The sequence below is a fragment of the Lepisosteus platostomus genome, chromosome 5 (genome assembly GCF_059453375.1).
Source record: "Lepisosteus platostomus isolate fLepPlt1 chromosome 5, fLepPlt1.hap1, whole genome shotgun sequence".
Taxonomy (NCBI): Eukaryota; Metazoa; Chordata; class Actinopteri; order Semionotiformes; family Lepisosteidae; genus Lepisosteus; species Lepisosteus platostomus.
In genome coordinates, this window is record NC_142615.1 from 9,129,292 (window position 1) to 9,145,955 (window position 16,664).

General features: G+C 44.6%; 1 protein-coding gene, 1 long non-coding RNA gene and 2 other non-coding genes across 4 annotated transcripts; all 4 read right to left on the bottom strand.

Annotated features, from left to right (window-relative positions):
• Positions 1-638: 638 nt before the first annotated feature.
• Positions 639-984, bottom strand: LOC148663142 (uncharacterized). The gene is made up of 2 exons (XR_015937131.1): positions 806-984; positions 639-730 (listed from the first exon to the last, which is right to left on the bottom strand). It is a non-coding gene; the product is annotated as an uncharacterized LOC148663142 (long non-coding RNA).
• Positions 985-1,531: 547 nt separating this feature from the next.
• LOC148663143 (zona pellucida sperm-binding protein 3-like) lies at positions 1,532-3,231 on the bottom strand. The gene is made up of 5 exons (XM_088630873.1): positions 2,461-3,231; positions 2,244-2,359; positions 2,062-2,168; positions 1,806-1,933; positions 1,532-1,537 (listed from the first exon to the last, which is right to left on the bottom strand). The coding sequence occupies exons 1-5, from the start codon at positions 2,740-2,742 to the stop codon at positions 1,532-1,534; spliced, it is 639 nt and encodes a 212-aa protein (XP_088486999.1). The 5' UTR covers positions 2,743-3,231.
• A 5,466-nt stretch (positions 3,232-8,697) lies between these two features.
• Positions 8,698-8,769, bottom strand: trnaw-cca (transfer RNA tryptophan (anticodon CCA)). Its single transcript has one exon. It is a non-coding gene; the product is annotated as a tRNA-Trp (tRNA).
• Positions 8,770-11,214: 2,445 nt separating this feature from the next.
• Positions 11,215-11,297, bottom strand: trnal-uaa (transfer RNA leucine (anticodon UAA)). Its single transcript has one exon. It is a non-coding gene; the product is annotated as a tRNA-Leu (tRNA).
• Positions 11,298-16,664: the final 5,367 nt, after the last annotated feature.

Consider the following 16,664-nt stretch of genomic DNA (forward strand, 5'->3'; position numbering starts at 1 on the left):
AAACAGTGGAGAGGCTTTGTGTAGTAAGCATTCAGTCTCAATCTACACAGTCTGTGCTGCTGGTAGAGGTGGTTGTGAACACTTGTCTTCCGGATCAAGTACTGGGATCTCCAGTTTCAATCTGAATACTTCCCGTGACTGTCCAATACTGTGAAACCAACACCCATAAGACAAGACCTCCAAGATTCTAACTGTACCTTTATTCACTGATGTTTGGGCACCAGAATTGTTCCTCTGCTAAGGAAGGGAAGGCCTACTTTACACCAAGCCCCTGTTGACAATCCCTTCCTTGTGTTTCTTTTAGTCAGTTTGTGCAGCCTAGAATAGGACATCAGATCTCACTCTTACCGGGCACTACAGTAGCAACTCACACTCCATAAGCACTACCCCTCTAGGAAACAGGAGGACTGCCAGTATATTGAACACCTCTGTCTCTCCCCCAGTAAAAAAAGTCACAATGACCTGCCCAAGGAATAGTGCGGCTATCTTCCCCCAGTACAACGCTTTATTACTCCAGCCATTTTCAGTCCTCATTGGCAGCAATACGGGAAGCATTCTTGAAAGGGGAACCCCCACAAATACTTCCCTTGAATTCCTCCACCCCATTCAAACCATAAAGAAACAAGGGCAGGCAGAAGGGTCTTTCACAGCTTTATTGAGATGTTGCCATTACAAGGCAAGTGGAGGCAGGAGAGTCACAAGGGCCAGGCTGGAGCCTTCATTCAGGCACCTGGGGAGGAAGGAGAACAATCCAGCTGAACTGCAGGACACCACCCCTACAGGAGCTCCTCCTGCCAGACCCTACCTGTCCACTGGCCAACATCTCCAAAGTCATCTGCTCCCTCCACATCCTCACTGGTGCTCTCAGCATCTTCACTGGAGCTCCGAGGGTCTCCTTCCTCATCCTCAGTCCAGTCAGCTCCCACATCCAGAGGAGCTTCTACTGGTGCCACAGCCACCCGACTGCTGGTCACCAGGCTCCTGGTACCTGTGGACAAGCAGCACCCAGGAGTGAGGGATCTGCTATACCCAGAGTCCCACAGTGATGCTACTCATCTAAACAGTCTCTTTGTCCAGCATGGGATCATTCCTCAGTTGTCCAAGCATGGTTGTCTCTTGAGCAGAGATGCATCCACAAGGGATAGAGAACCAGACCCACCTTCATTCCAACTGCCAGCACACCTGGACTCACAGCAGGCACAGACCTCATGGTCACCATACAGCTCCTCCCACCTGGAGGAGAGGAGGACAGGTGAGGCCTCCACCTGGCATGTCCCAGAGCACCCTCAGCAGGCTCCTTGCAGAAGTACCCCTTCGCCTCCCTGTTGTAGGTGCAGGACTTGGTCCCTGGTGTTGCTTTAGCAGGAGCCACAGCCATGACAAAGTGCATGTACAGCTCAGTCACTTCATGCTGCAAGAGGGAAGGTCACAGCATTAAGGGATCAAGGCCAATAGATGGACAGAGAAGGACCTTCTGCCATCAGTGAAGGCAAGCTGGCAGCTCTAGGCACTACAGCTGCCACAGTCTGGTTCACATCTAGATCATGGATGAAAAAGCAGACAATCGATCAGTACAGCAAGAAGGCTGAGCAGCCTTTGAGAGCAGTACCTTCCTGGACAGCTTCTTCTTCCTCGAGGAAGGCATCAATTGTGAAGCGGAGCACATCCTTCTGCTTGGAGGGGACAAACCTGGACAGGCAGCCATCTGCCTTGCTGTCCACCATGCACCTGGGGACAAGGACAAGGATGAACCCCTGCAGGCTCTCGGGGCTCCTGCCCACCTCCCCTCCCAGAAGGGGCCGTACCCCAAGTTGTGGATCACGGGGAAACGGGGCTGGGAGTGCTGGTCCGGTTTCTCCGTTACGTAACACGAGTGGATGTACAGCCTCTGCTCCGCTGTGGCAAAGTAGGCAGTGGCCTGGAAGTACATGGGCTGACCCAGGAAGTACTCATCCTTAGGAGAAACCCGGACCCAGTGGGCTGGAGAAAGAGAGAGGCAGCATTACACCTGCACACAGCACCCCCTGCAGGCAGGAGGAGCCACTCACTCAAGGAGCTTACAGTTGGTGGTGAGCAGCACAAAGCTGTGTTTGTTCTTCAGGTCCTTGAAGAAGGTCCTTCTCCTGGCCCACGTGGGGACATAGCCAACCTTGTAGGAGTAGTGGAACCTGCAGGACAGAGGGGATGAGGGGCTTCTGGACACTTTCCCAGCAGCTTCTCAGCAGCAGCAGAGCCCTGCCTACCTGTTGTAGGAGCACTTGACAGGCACAGAGAAGGGAATGAAGCGATGCACAGGTGCACTGGAGGAGGGCGGGGCATAGCGGAGAGTGTTGGAGTACACCAGGCGGCCCTGGACAACCTGCAAAGTCACAGAGGAAGGGATATTCCCAGGAAAGGCAACCCCGACACTGGCCCTACAGCTCACATCGATACACTGCCTGTAGATGAAGAACCGCTTACCGATCGCTCGGTGCCGCACTCGTGAAGCCCGTAGATGAAGTAGAAGTAACTGCGTGTGGTTCGGCTGGCGCTGCAGTTGCCCAAGGTCACCTCCGATGGCCGACAGCTGAAGCCGAACAGGAGCCGACTGACCCTCACGTACATCCTGCTGGAGTCACACCACACAGCCACTCCTCGGGTGCCCCCGATGGCAGGGCGAGCCGGCTGCCGCCCTCGCTGGGGAGGAAACAGGAAGCTCTTGATGTAGGCGGGTGAGGGGCGGCTGCCGGCTTCGGGCTTCATCTTCTCCTTGTCGAAGTAGGGCGAGTACGCATCTCTTGACACGGGAAGGCGGCGAAAGTCAGGAGCCAAGGACTGCGAGTCGTTCTCGCTTGCAGACAGGTCTTCGGAGGGCGCATCTGCCAGGCTCAAGTCCTCCGACTGGGCTGCGTCTTCAGGAGCCGGGAGGTCGGCCTGGAGCGCTAATTCCCCGAGAGACCCAGCGGAGATCAGTGCGGGGAGCCCATCTGTCACGGACGTCCAAAGGGACTAACCGTGGGGAGCAGGAGAGCGGAAAAAGACCCATATGCATAGCGGCGAGATGGGAAAAAGGCCCGGGCTCATTAGTGCAAAGAGTTCAGGAATGCCGTATAGAAACCTATGCCCTCAGGGAGCGGACGTAGGGCGCCCTGGTGCTAGGCGGGTCTCAGGACATCCGAACATCAATGCTGAGGGAGGACAGAGTGCAAGACCCGGAAATATATAGCCCAAGGGAAAGAGAGGGACAGGAAGGACAGCAGACCAGAAACTAGGGACAGGACAGAGAAGGAGCGCCCTCTGGCTGCAGAGGGTGTGACACCGGCCCCTGCGTACAGGCACAGCACAAAGAGAAACGAGCGCATTGCCAAATTGACGTCCCGCTAAACTGCTACAGAAGTAAGACAAGTAAACCACCAAACTGTGTTGAAGCAAGAGAGCATAAAGTGTGAACACGGTGAATAGGTTTTTATACTAGCAGGACTATGCTACCACACACATGGTCACACTACCGCTCAATCAACACAATCAATTACATACAGAGACCCGGATTGTTCTCAGCGTCTAATTAGAACCTGCTTCCAGTCTGAGGCGGGACTCCGTGAAGCCGCCTGAACACTTTCCCGTGTGTATCTGACCTCAGCAGAGGAGTTCCACGCAATTTCGACAGAATTAAATCACCCACACGTGTAAAATTTGCTCAGATTCATTTATTGTTCAATTAGTTTCTAATTTCAGAGGACAGTGTGTTAAACTCGCTGTCAGACAGAGTACGGAACATGCGACACGTCCGTCCACACTTTCTTTTATCGAGGGGGCTGTTCTATCAACACGTACCGCAATGAAAATAATTTTACCATTTTTCATGTGTAATTGCATGTCATATTAAAATGTGTAATACAACCATTTCTTTGCTTCCCAGTAAATAAATACTGATCAGCTTTTGACATGATCTGATAATAATTTGTCTGATTTTCCAGAGATTGCTTTTGCTTCGCAGCACTGAGAACCTATGGAAGCCCGTTTCCGCCAGGGAGTAAAAAAAAACGCACTATGGTATCTCAGAATTGTGACTTAGAATCTCAGAATTGCGACCTAAAAACTCAGAATTTTGACTTTATATCTCACATTTGCGACTTCGAAATAGCCCATATTTCATTGTCTGTCCTTTTGTTATTGTAACGGATTCGGGTTCTAGGGCTTGTGCCCTCGCCGCTCCCACCCTACTTCGTGCCTCACTGTATTGGCTTGAATCCAGGCCTTGCTAGCTGAGCTAAAGAACATTTTAGATATAAAGTCGGAGTTCTGAGTTACCAAGTCGCAATTTTGAGTTACTTAGTCGGAATTCTGCGATACCATAGCGCGTTTTTTTAACTCCCTGGCAGAAACGGGCTTTCATACATTTCAATTAGTCTGATCAGTGTAGGACAAGTTAATGTAGAACCATTGCTATGTCTGTCTCTTGTTTGTATATAAATGAATGTCTTTGACAACTTAATGTTAGTTTTTAATTTAGTTTTACGATGTAGGTCATGCGTTAACATATGCAGGAGCATACAAAATGTCTCCCTCCTGATTCAGCTCATGCTCCATAGGAGAGAAGCGATTCCTCCTGCTTCTCGTACAACCATATCAGAACAGAAGCCCGTGTCACCCGGCTCTGATTTAAGAGCAACTCACATCTTTAGCCCCTTTTTTATTCGTGATCATAATTTTCTAAAGTTATGATCAATATTGAACTTTTTCTAAATAAAACGACAATAATCAAACATACAAAGTATTAGGAGTTGACAGGGTGCCCCTTTGGAATAGTCGTCAGAAAATGTGAGAAAAGGAAAGTTACCTAAGCTCTCACACACAGCATTAGAGATTGGAATCTGATTGTAAAAAAAAAAACTACCTGTCTCCCCTTCATTTAACGGTGCTGTTGTTTTTATTTTACATGTTGTTAGCATTTTAATGAATTGTTAAAAGATTGATACACAAATCGCTAAATAAGAAAACGTAAAAACCCAACTGTAAGCAGTTGACCATTCATATTCCTGAATTTTAAATCCCTGTGTTTATCTGTGTCCAAGTGCCTGGTGCAGCTATTTTGAAAGCAGAGTCTATGATTTATTGCGGAAGCGCATTTTTGCCACCCAGGAAAAAAATCTTAATTAATAAATACCAAATTATCTCCTAATTACGAGATAGCAACGATGTCATTTGTGTGTATGAACAACCTGTTACATTTGCAATGGCAGTACCTACAGGCTATCAAAAGGTTTGCTGGCACTGTGGGTTTAGTTTTCCTGACAACGTGCATGCTGAGAAATGCGCACGGACTGACTTTCTTCTCGCAATGAAAATGTTACCGTTTGTACCTCATGTAAACACAGTTCTAACCATTAGCACACTCATATATATCCTGAATCAAGAACGAATGTGACCTAGAATCCATTGTACCGCTTCAAACTGAAAGTCAGATATGTAGTCTCAAACTACATAACTCAGGATTTTTTTTCCCTTGATGGCAGCATTGGCTTGTGTTATTTAGATTCAACCACTGAAGAGGTTGGTTTTGTGTTTTTAGCTATTGAACATAACTGGTAAGTTTAAGTCAGTTCTTGTAACTCTTTCCGCTCGAAAGCGCTGTATTAATACCGGCGCACCTGTCTCCACAGGAAAGTTATTGCTGTTCCCAAACCAATGTACTGCAGCTTGTGGCCACGTGTTCCTGCTGTCAGCATGTGATACCATGTTCTTCCACCGCTAGAAATATTACTGCTCTAGTACAGGAGTAAAAAAGGAAACAAATGAAAACACCGTTTAGAAAAAACACACACGTCTCAGGCCTTAACCATGACAAGGATGGGATTTGAACCTAGACGAGCAGAGTACAATGGATTAGCAATCCAAAAAGTGACTCCTGTTTAATTTTCTTTTCGCTTGCTCGATTTGTAGTACGCTCCTCAATCCTTACAACCGATAAACAAAACGGCTTCATGTGCCACAGCATTCTGCTGCAGGTACGGGTTGCACCGTGTATTAGGCGAACCCGAATGGAATATTTCAAATATGTGAAGAATTTCATGAAACCTGAAAAAAGAAGATCACAGCCAATGTCAACAGTTCAGGGCCTGTAGGTAGCTTCAACAGAACAAAACGATCTGAAGCCGCAATAATTTCAGAGTGTATTGTGACACTCTAACCATGCTGTTGCTATTACTGCTACTTCTGCTGCAGTTGCTTTAAACTCTACTCAGCGGGCAAGTAAAGTTGTACAAAAAATAGACTACTTTGAGCCGTCCAAATTCCATTATGTGAATTTAAGCTTTTTTTTTATTAATAACAGCATGAGTAATACAATGCATGCTCAGAAACGTTACTTATAAGCTTATGAAGCAACAGTGTTTCGACAATTTGCGGTCTTCAAAAAGTAAACGCTGAAGTTTTTATACTTCCTTGTGAGCAGATCACCTTTGATTTAGAAAAGGAAAACTTACTCCCCTGTTGCTTTCATTGCAATATCTGAATCGAGACCCAAGCGCTAAGAAAGCTGAAAAACGCAGAAGTAATAAACCCGATTTTAATTTAGATACACATTTTCTAATGCAGCCTTCATTACAAGACACTCTATTTCTCGAAAGCGTCTTATGTAAAAAAGAGGAAAACGAAAATATATGGATGACAATATTTAAAAGATGAAGATTTTACTTTTGAGAAATTGTCATTTTATGTATCTAGATGCTTTTCAACCGCTGTTTTTAGAACCTTGCTGTGCTTCCTGAATCATTTTAAGTGTTATAAACTGGGTGTGGAGATAGCGATCACTTTGTAGAGCAGTTGATAGGCTGGAGCTGTTCAGACTACTCTTGTTATTTCTCAAACGCTTCCATCATTTTTCTTTCATGCTAGGACGCGAGTGTGTACATGTGTTTGGTTTTCGTTTCACTGATTCTCATTGAAGATTTGGGAATTAACGAAGAAAGAATCAGTAACCAGGAAGGCAGAAGCTTTGGTTCTCAACGATCTTGAAGACGCCCATGTAGAGCAGCGTGTGATGGTTTGTACTACAAAAGACCAAGTGCTCAGTGACGTCTGCGTTTACCGTTGAAACTTTTCATCTCAGGTGCAAAAGCAGTTGTGTTAAACATAGCTGAGTGGTGCAGCAGAAGCGTCCTGGGTCCATAACCCAAAGATCAATGGATCAAAGCCATCCTCTGCTATATATGTTTAATGCACGACTGATAAGCACACCATCAGTTTAATGACGTGCATTGAAACTGATTTCTTCTCTCGTATGTGCAAACTTCACACTTAGGGTGCTCTTTAATCTTTACAAATATGCAGATGCCCAAATGTTTCTTTTGTTGTTCTGACATCTTTTATAGATTCCTCAAATCCTTCAAATGAACATCCATATCAGCACAGTTATGTTTATATCTTTTAAAATTAAAGTACATACAACAAAAATATCAATGTACATTTGTACTGTGCTCATTTAATAATGATTGTCGAGTTCTCCGACAACTCTGTGTTATAATTTTAAAACATTTTTGCTAAGGATACACAACGGGTGTATAAGGCATTCTAACTACAGCCAGCTGAAGATAAAATTCCACACGTGAAAATGGTTTCACGCACATTTCCTGCAAAGTTCAAGAGGGCTTTTAGCGGAGATTATGTTTACATCGAAACAATCCGAAGCGCGTCCCTGACCACCAGCCCTTTGTATAACAGCTGTACAAAGACACTCCCGTGCATAAGGAAATGTTGTGTTTAACAGAAGTGAGTTAACATGATCCGTGACCTAATTTACCAGAACAAATACTCACCCAGCAAGGTCTGCTTTACTACAAGAGAGAAGTAGAGTGAAAGACGTGATCATTTCACGCTGTTGTGGAACAAAACGCTTTTTTCTTGGAATTCTAAATCAATTAGAAATTCAGAGCGACACATAAAGGCTTTGTCTGCTTAAAAGTGATGATTTTTAAAAACTGATAAAAATGTAGAAAACACGTTTCTCACGTAGAAATTTAAGATGGGGGTGGAGTATTACTAGGAGCGGCGCTGAACTCACCATGGTGCAATTCATTTACGTGACGGGCTGGTGGTTTAATGGATAACGCGTCTGATTTCGGTTTATTAGATTGTCGATTCGACTTCTACCGGGGTTGTGTGATTTAAATCAGGCTCCTCAGAAATAGATGTCCGTTATGTAAATGAACCGCACCTGAAAGCAAACGTTGGGTCTGGGTTCCTTTCTTTCCTACATGAAATAGCAAATCGTTACAAAAAAAAAACACCAACTAATGTCCAATGGCGTTAGTCATTTAAGTAAACATGAATATACTGTAAGGTCTTGGTACATGGGAGTGGATTTCAACCACAATTAAAAAAGGGCAAATTATAATTACAGGCTTCAGACACTTTTTCAAACAAAAGAGACCAAACACTCCCTAACTTTCAGGTTTGCTTGAACCTGTAACAAAAAAGGGGTCTGAAGCTTCCATTCTCTGATGTCACTGTCTCTAAAGCCGGGCGTGATGTTTCGCGGATATGCAATGTGCCTTTTCTCTTGTCGTGTTCATGATGATTCGCTGCATAAGCTCCTGATTGGGTGTTTTGTACTGCGCTGTTACTTCGTTCAGATTACCTATGTGGTGTACAGATAAAACCCGACTGCGTGGTGTAATTTCCGGGTTCGGCACCAGCAGCGCCTGCAAACTCCTCAGCTGACCTCGACGTGATTTGAACACGCAACCTTCTGATCTGGAGTCAGACGCGCTACCATTGCGCCACGAGGTCACTCGCCACAAGTGCTTTTAATTCCCCCAAAGAGAACAATCAGCATCCCTGAAAAAGATTTTTTTTCATTCTCTCCTGTGAGGAGCGCCGCTCTTCCAACGAGAGACTCTTCTTCCCAGACCACAGAATATTCTTTCCGCCCGGCTCTCTCACAGAGAGCAGACACACCGTCTCCACTGATGTGTTTACTACATCTATAGATCTGACCCCCTACAGCCCCGATATTCCTGGACAGGATATTTACCACCAGCCTCGTGAACGTCTCATCTTGACCTCTCCCAGGAGGAGCACAATTAACACAGAATCCTCTCTCCATTTAGCAAATAACAAAAAACACTGTTTACCTGTCAAGACAGAAAACCAGGCTGCTGCAGGTGAGGCTTAAACTCACAACCTCGGCATGAGTCCACTGAATATGTCATTTTACATGGCCTGAACCAGGAAAGAGATTGGAAGTCAAGAAGTTATGTTTTTTTTTTAATACTTGCCTACTCTTTTAATTTTTCGGTCAAATATTTTATTTGGGAGTACTTTCAATTGATGTTAATCCTAGTCCCGATGCACGATTCTGGGCCATGGTGCATCTTGAATAATGTTCTTATAGGCTTCAGTTTGGAAAAGTGCGCTCTTCAGAAGCTACCGAAACCGCTAATGGTTACATAACACAATGCAAAAGGAACGTTCGGGTTTGAAAAAGAATATTACTTGCTATGAATACAAACACTGTTACAGCAGGCGTGTTAGGGCTATTTTAGCTTAGATCATCAATTCATCTTACATTTCTTCTCCATCTATATCAACAGCGTCATCGCTAGTGAGCCCTAAAGGCAGGTCCTGGCAATACAATCTTCTTTAGAAAACATTTTTAAAACTATTTCCACTACCATACATAAAGTAAAAGATTCCGATTGCACGCAACTAATAAATTATCTTTTCCAGGGGCGTTGTAGCTAGATGCAAATTACAATCGAAAATATCAGTATCAGCTTTAATATTTTCTTTTGGATCCACAGGACGATCAGCATGAGCCATCAAAGAGCCTGTAGTGGCAAGAAGTTTAAAAGCACACAAGTGATCTGTCTTTGGTCAAAGGAATTGCTGGAGCAGTAGGACACAGAGCAATATCTAGCAGCTGTAGACGATGTTCGGGGAAGAGATAATTCTGTTTTCAGCACAGGGAGTGAGAATGAGTTCAGTCCGGCTCCCAGCAGAATCCATTCTGGTTTGGTTACTATCAGACTGTGCGTCTGAGGCTCTTTAAATCGCAACGTGAAAAAAAAAGAACAAAAAACATTTGCTCACATCTTGTGATTTCCACAAGAGGAAGAGAAGATATCACTTTAAAAAAAATCAGAACTGAAGATTTGGATCCGGGACCTCATACTTGTCAAATGATTAAAATAATAATTATGAAAATATCAGGTTGTGTTTCTGCAACATATCGTGCACAGTATGCCATTTATTTCTAAAAATACAGTAGATTGTACTTAATAAAAATGTACAATTCACCGCTGGTATAAACAGATGTGTGCTGTGTTTGCCTTTGTAAGCATTTGTTTAAAAAATAAGTTCACAATACGATAAAAAACACAGAAAGCACAAACGTAATAATATAATGATACAAAATCAATACCAAATCATAAAGCCAATTAAGTACCTATCCTTTGAAAACAGTGACATTTGTATCTACTTTTGAATTACAAATCAGACAGCATAGTCCCTTAATTCACAGATAAGACATTTGCCAAAACAAGACAACCAGATGTTAGCTGAATTCGGAACAACAGCCTCTGCTTCATCGTTTATTGAGCTTTTGATCAACGTCTGAGTGAAAAAGATTCGCTATTTTAACTATTTAATTAAAGTTCACAAAAGCACCTTTCTTCGAGCTGTAGTTGAAACAGCAACTTAAGGATTCCTAACTGTTTCTAATACAGTCAGCCGCGCTACCAACTGAGCTATCGAAGGGATTTAAAGTGCTCCTCTCTGGCACATATTGCCCAATGTAGTGAAATATTCCGGGTACTTAAATTCCAGTTCGACATCAAGTTTCCAACTCGTTTCCTTGGTCTTGTTTACCTTGAATTTAAGCCACAAACCAGGATTCTACTGTATAATCTTCCGGGGATGTTACAAAATGTTTGATGGGGCATCAATCATTACAGGCGGAAATTCACTCCTTTTTTTTTCTCGACGCATCATATTAAACATTTCATTTGGATCGAGAAGAGGATCACCATGAGAGACAGAACAAACTGTTTGATTCCGTCTTTATTGGGAGCTGTATCACAGCTAATGCATGTAAAGCCTTCAGTATGCGATAGTGAGAGCTCAGTTATGCCAGGGAGTGGGAGTAAAGAGAACTGAACTGAAATTTATTAAATTCATATTTAAATAGAGTGTAAATCATCAAAGTGTTCTGTCACTTAAAACTTATTACAACACTACCAGGAGTGGGGATTGAACCCACGTGGACATTTGTCCATTGGATCTTAAGTCCAACGCCTTAACCACTCGGCCATCCTGGTCTACAGCAATATGCTTTTCAGTTGTTTAACATTTAAATATGATTCAGTAATTAAAAAAAAATTAAACCACGAAACCTCTTAGAGTTGCGAGAATACTTCCTTTGTGTATAAAATACATTGTGAATGCTTTCTCAGCCTTTACTTTTTCGTTTTTATGACATTTTTTTGACCGAGCACGAATATTCTTTTGTCCATATCTTCACAATGGAAGCACAGAACGCCGTCAAACCAAATGCATTTTAAAGACCAAGACTTGTGGATATTTCCACAGCCGCTACATCAAACTATCAGTGGGCTAATTATCTTTTTTTAAACCTCCGGTTTTTCATCGATGCGTAATTACGCACTTACTGGAACCTGGAGGACCACTGTGTACAGACGTTCACAACGTGAGAAATACTGTTCAATACAGCTTTGTGCGAATAACCCGTATATGACCATAGGAAGCAGAACAGCGCAGTCTCCAATTACCCAGACTGTAAGCACAGGAATAAAGCTTTGTTTGATTTCTGAAACCCTTCCTTTACGCCCTGTTTTCATTCAGGTAAGGGTCAACTATATTGACAATACTACTGACAGCAGGAAGATTAAAATATTCTTTACTCAGCAGCTCATTAAAAACAGCTCCCATGATGTTCAAACCGATTTTTTACACAGAACACTGACACAGCTTTGCGTTCTGAATCTCTTTTTCTCATGCTTTTATTTAATATGGCACAATGCACTGGGATAGGGGTATTCTGTTCACAAACCAATAGCATTTAAATCACAGCACCCAGAATGCTGCAAGTAAGTGTTTTGCACACTAAGCAGGTCTTCTGACTTTTCCCAGCTTTGTTTTGGGTTGTGGAACCTTTATATTTTATGAATTTCTGAAGATAACACTACAGGTAATACACTGGAACAGGTGGGTCTTCTTCATGGCTCAATAGTGTAGTGGTTTGATGGGTTTACTTAGACAATTATTAATTGTAACAGTAATCACGAGGTTGTTCGTTGTAGCTTTTAGAAAATCAATCGTCAGAACAACTAACAATGCACACACACGGGTTCAATACACGAGATACATGTATTAATATAAATTGTGCACCAAAGATATACTAGTCTGCCTGGATACGAGCAGCAGACCTTACTGTGAGGGTTATCAATATACAAGGTACTTAATCTCGAAGAGATGCAAACACAAAGAGATACACAACAGAGAATATATTTCAATATATATCGTTCGGTTACCAAATCGCTAACCAGTGTTATTACCCACTGTTACTCTAAACTCGGAAGTAAATACATTACTCATGAATTAAATTGATAACAACTTGTGTTGAGGTACAATTGAATTCTCGAGAAGCAATGTAGAACATGGGGTTTACTTTTCCACTGTGTATGGATTTGGAATCTCCCGGCACGAACACCAAACCAGCTGACAGGCTCTGTTGCAGCCTCTGTTGCAGCGGTTGTCCAATGGGCGTTGTGTCGGCGTTCTCTGGCTACCGGCCAACCAGTCAAGGTGCAGCTCGGAGTAGGACGGGCGGAGAAATCTGACTGCGGCACGCAGGGCAGTCGTTGCTCCGAGGGGATCTACCAGCAGTCCGGCTGGCTAGTAGAAAGTCTCTATGCACAGAGTATGACCGCGAGTCCTCACAAGTCACTCTTTTGCCTGGGAAGAAACTGGTTAGTTCCCGGTCCAGCGCTGCTTCTGAATAAGCTATTCAGGTTGTCGACGAGGGTCCAACTGTAGGCTGCCGTTGATCAAGCGGAGCATTCACGTTGGTAGAATTCTGAGTACGTACGGGATCCTCGGCCTTGCGCTTAGAACAAAGTCCAAGTCCTTTTGCAGACAACAGCAGTTGTCACGTGATTGTCTCTGAGGATGCACGAAAATGGCCAAGGAGAGCCCCGATCTGAGCTTGCGCACCCTTTTTGACCAAGACCCAGGTGTGTGCTGATTGGTTGAGAGTTCGGTGGGCATTGGAGACCCACATGGTATTACCACGCCCTGCCAGTCCCTGATTGGTTGGTCAAGATGAGATATAAGTCACTTACTCTTGATACTTAGGAATGCAGTCCAGATGTCCATTCGGCACTCTCTAGACTGATAGGCGCCAATGGATGACCATTGATCATGATAGCCAGGCTTAGCTAAGTGCATCCCCGTCTGGGAGCTTGTTCCTTATCAAAAGAAAACATCTTAAATCAGCCTGCATGAATACTTTCTCTGTGGCTGCACCACAGAGATGGAGGGTGAGATGGGGCCTCCTTTAGGACAGCATACCAACGCTTAATTCTGTCTTATTAACAAGCATTGCCCCTGCAATAGCAATTCAAATACAACAGCCACACTGCTTAAACCATATGTTTTACACACCAGACAGGCCCCCTAACCTCATACAACCTTGCTGTGGCTGTGACCCCTTTCTTTATTTTTTTATGATTTTCTGAAGGTAACACTTCAGGTAATACATTGGGATAGGTGGGTCTTCTTCATGGCTCAATAGCAATTCAAATACAACAGCCACACTGCTGAAACCATATGTTTTACACACCAGACAGGCCCCCTAACCTTATACAACCTTGCTGTGGCTGTGGCCCCTTTATTTATTTTGTAATGATTTTTTCAATATGGCACCATTAGACAGCCGGTACATGGGAATAGGGGGGTGGTATTCACGAGTCAATAGCTCTTCAAGCACAACAGCCACAGTGCTGCAACCAGGTGTTTTACACACCAGACAGGCCCCCTAACCTTATACAATCTTGCTGTGGCTGTGTCCCTTTTCTTTATTTTTTATGATGTTTTCAATATGGCACCATTAGACAGGCGGTACATGGTGATAGGAGGGTGCTATTCACGAGTCAATAGCTCTTCAAGCACAACAACCACAGTGCAGCAACCAGGTGTTTTACATCAGACATTCCACCTAACCTTATACAACCTCGCTTTGAGTTGTGGAACATTTCTTTATTTTTTAATGATTTTTTTACTGTAATCAAGTGTTGTGCTCATTAATAATAATAATAATAATTGCTTACACTTATATAGTGCTTTTCTGGACACTCCACTCAAAGCGCTTTACAGGTAATGGGGACTCCCCTCCACCACCACCAATGTGCAGCATCCACCTGGATGATGCGACGGCAGCCATAGTGCACCAGAACACTCACCACTATCAGTGAGGAGGAGAGAAGAGAAATGTAGCCAATTCAAAGAGGGGGATTATTAGGAGGCCATGATTGGTAAGGGCCAATGGGGAAATTTGGCCAGGACGCCGGGGTTACACCCCTACTCTTTTCAAGAAACGTAATGGGATTTGTAATGACCACAGAGAGTCAGGACCTCAGTTTTACATCTCATTCGAAGGAAGGCGCCTGTTTACAGTATAGTGTCCCCGTCACTATACTGGGGCATTAGGACCCACATGGACCGCAGGGTGAGCGCCCCCTGCTGGCCCCACTAGCACCTCTTCCCTCAGGAACCTTAGTTTTTCCCAGGAGGTCTACCATCCAGGTACTGACCAGGCTCACACCTGCTTAGCTTCAGTGGGTTGCCAGTTGTGAGTTGCAGGGTGATATGGCTGCTGGCCATAATCAGCAGCCTTCAGTACTGAAGCAGGTGTGAGCCTGGTCAGTACCTGGATGGGAGACCTCCTGGGAAAAACTAAGGTTGCTGCTGGAAGAGGTGCTAGTGGGGCCAGCACCACCATTAGGCAGGCCTCCTGACCTTTCAAAGTCATGCTTTGTTGTGTGAAACTTTAATTTTTTGAACATGGCAACTTCCACCGAGATGGGTGGGGGGTGTCGGGGTGCTCTTCAATAGCTTTTTCATCTATACACACAAACGGATGTAACCAAGACACTCAGAACCTGTCACGCAGGGGCTGACTGCTGAGGATAGGGATCCAATGCGGTGCCCTTGGTAGGGTTGGCACGAGACGCAGGCGTAGTCGGAGTAAACAGGCAGGGGTCCGAGTCCGGGAAGGCGTATGTCGAAGAAAACTCAGTCTTCACTCAGGTTGGGAGATTGTCAACAGAGATCTTTAATACAATCAGCTGAAGGGGAGCATATCACAGAGAAAGGGTTTCCCCTAGCACTCAAGACATGCTCACTGGACTGAAGTTATACTTTCCTTTTTTATACATTAAAAGTAGGCAATACTTTAACATATCAAAGGAACATACAGGGAAAGGGGCAGTGTCAGAAGTCAAACAAACAGGACAGGGGGGTGCCATTTGGCATCCTACAATCTGTTTCAATTTTCTCTGGTTGAATGGGTGTGAGGAATCACAGGCTTTAGTTTGCACCTAAGACAGTGGTCTTAGGTGCGAACAGAAAACCTTTCCCACGCATAGTCAGTGTCCTGACCTTTTGACTCGGTCTTCCACATGTAGCACAGGCGTAGGCACAGAATCGACAGGCGAAAGTGTAGTCGAGGGACTGGCAGGGGTCGGAGTCCGGGAAGGTGTAGAAGTTGCGTCGGTGTGGATTCAGAAGGCAGAGGCGTAAACGAAGAGACAGGCTGGGGTCAGGATACGATAAAGCGTAAAACAGGCGAAGGTACAAAATCGAGTGGCTAAAGCGGTAGTCGGAAAAGCGGGGTCGAGGTCCAGGGGAGAAGTCGTAGTAAGGCAAAGGTGTAGTTAGTACGTAAGCTCTGGGAGAGAATCTCAATCGTGAGCAATGACCGGGGGGCAGATGAGGGTTTAAGCAGAGGACTGATTGACACGTGCACGTTTGGTACGGGGAGAGCTCGTAAGAATGCGGGAGCGCTTGCCTGCGTGAGGGAGATTCGTGGCAAAACCAACAGAATCAACCTGAACTCACAGAAAAACAAGAATGCCCCCGAGACACCTGCACCCCCCCCGGACCACTCTGGTATCAACACCCCCAAACCCATCCATACCAGCTAACAAGACTCAGAATCGGTGCAACCCTCCAACCTGGATCAAGAGCAGGATGGGACAAGAACCTGCACCACAGGCCCAATGGGCTCAGAGCTGGGGGACATACAGATGCAGCCATTCAAAATGCGTGGGCGATACCGCATTATTTTCCGGTACGCTGTACGCAGTCTACCGCAAGTTACCATTAAATACCGCGAGTTACTGGTAAATACCGCTAGTTACCGTAAATTCTCCTATAATATGACAAGCAAAATAATAGTATCGGGAATTTCGGCAAGGTGGAGCTAATAAACTCAACCTCTCATGTTTGAGCTGTGGCCATCAAAGTCTTTAACGAAGGTATTACTAAAAGTATTAATAATGAATGACCTTGGACAAGCTGTAAGTATAAACTCAAAGTATTGCCCTGGTCAACATTCTTTTTTTCAAAAGTAACACCACAGCATTTCGCAATCACGCATTTGTTTC

Excerpts from the sequence above, each read along its gene's own strand:
- LOC148663143 (XM_088630873.1), bottom strand. The coding sequence starts at position 2,742 with ATGAAGCCCGAAGCCGGCAGCCGCCCCTCACCCGCCTACATCAAGAGC. Across the intron at positions 2,169-2,243 it reads GTCAAGTGCTCCTACAACAG|GTTCCACTACTCCTACAAGG; the intron begins GTAGGCAGGGCT and ends TCTGTCCTGCAG. Across the intron at positions 1,934-2,061 it reads TGTGCTGCTCACCACCAACT|CCCATGTACTTCCAGGCCAC; the intron begins GTAAGCTCCTTG and ends TTCCTGGGTCAG.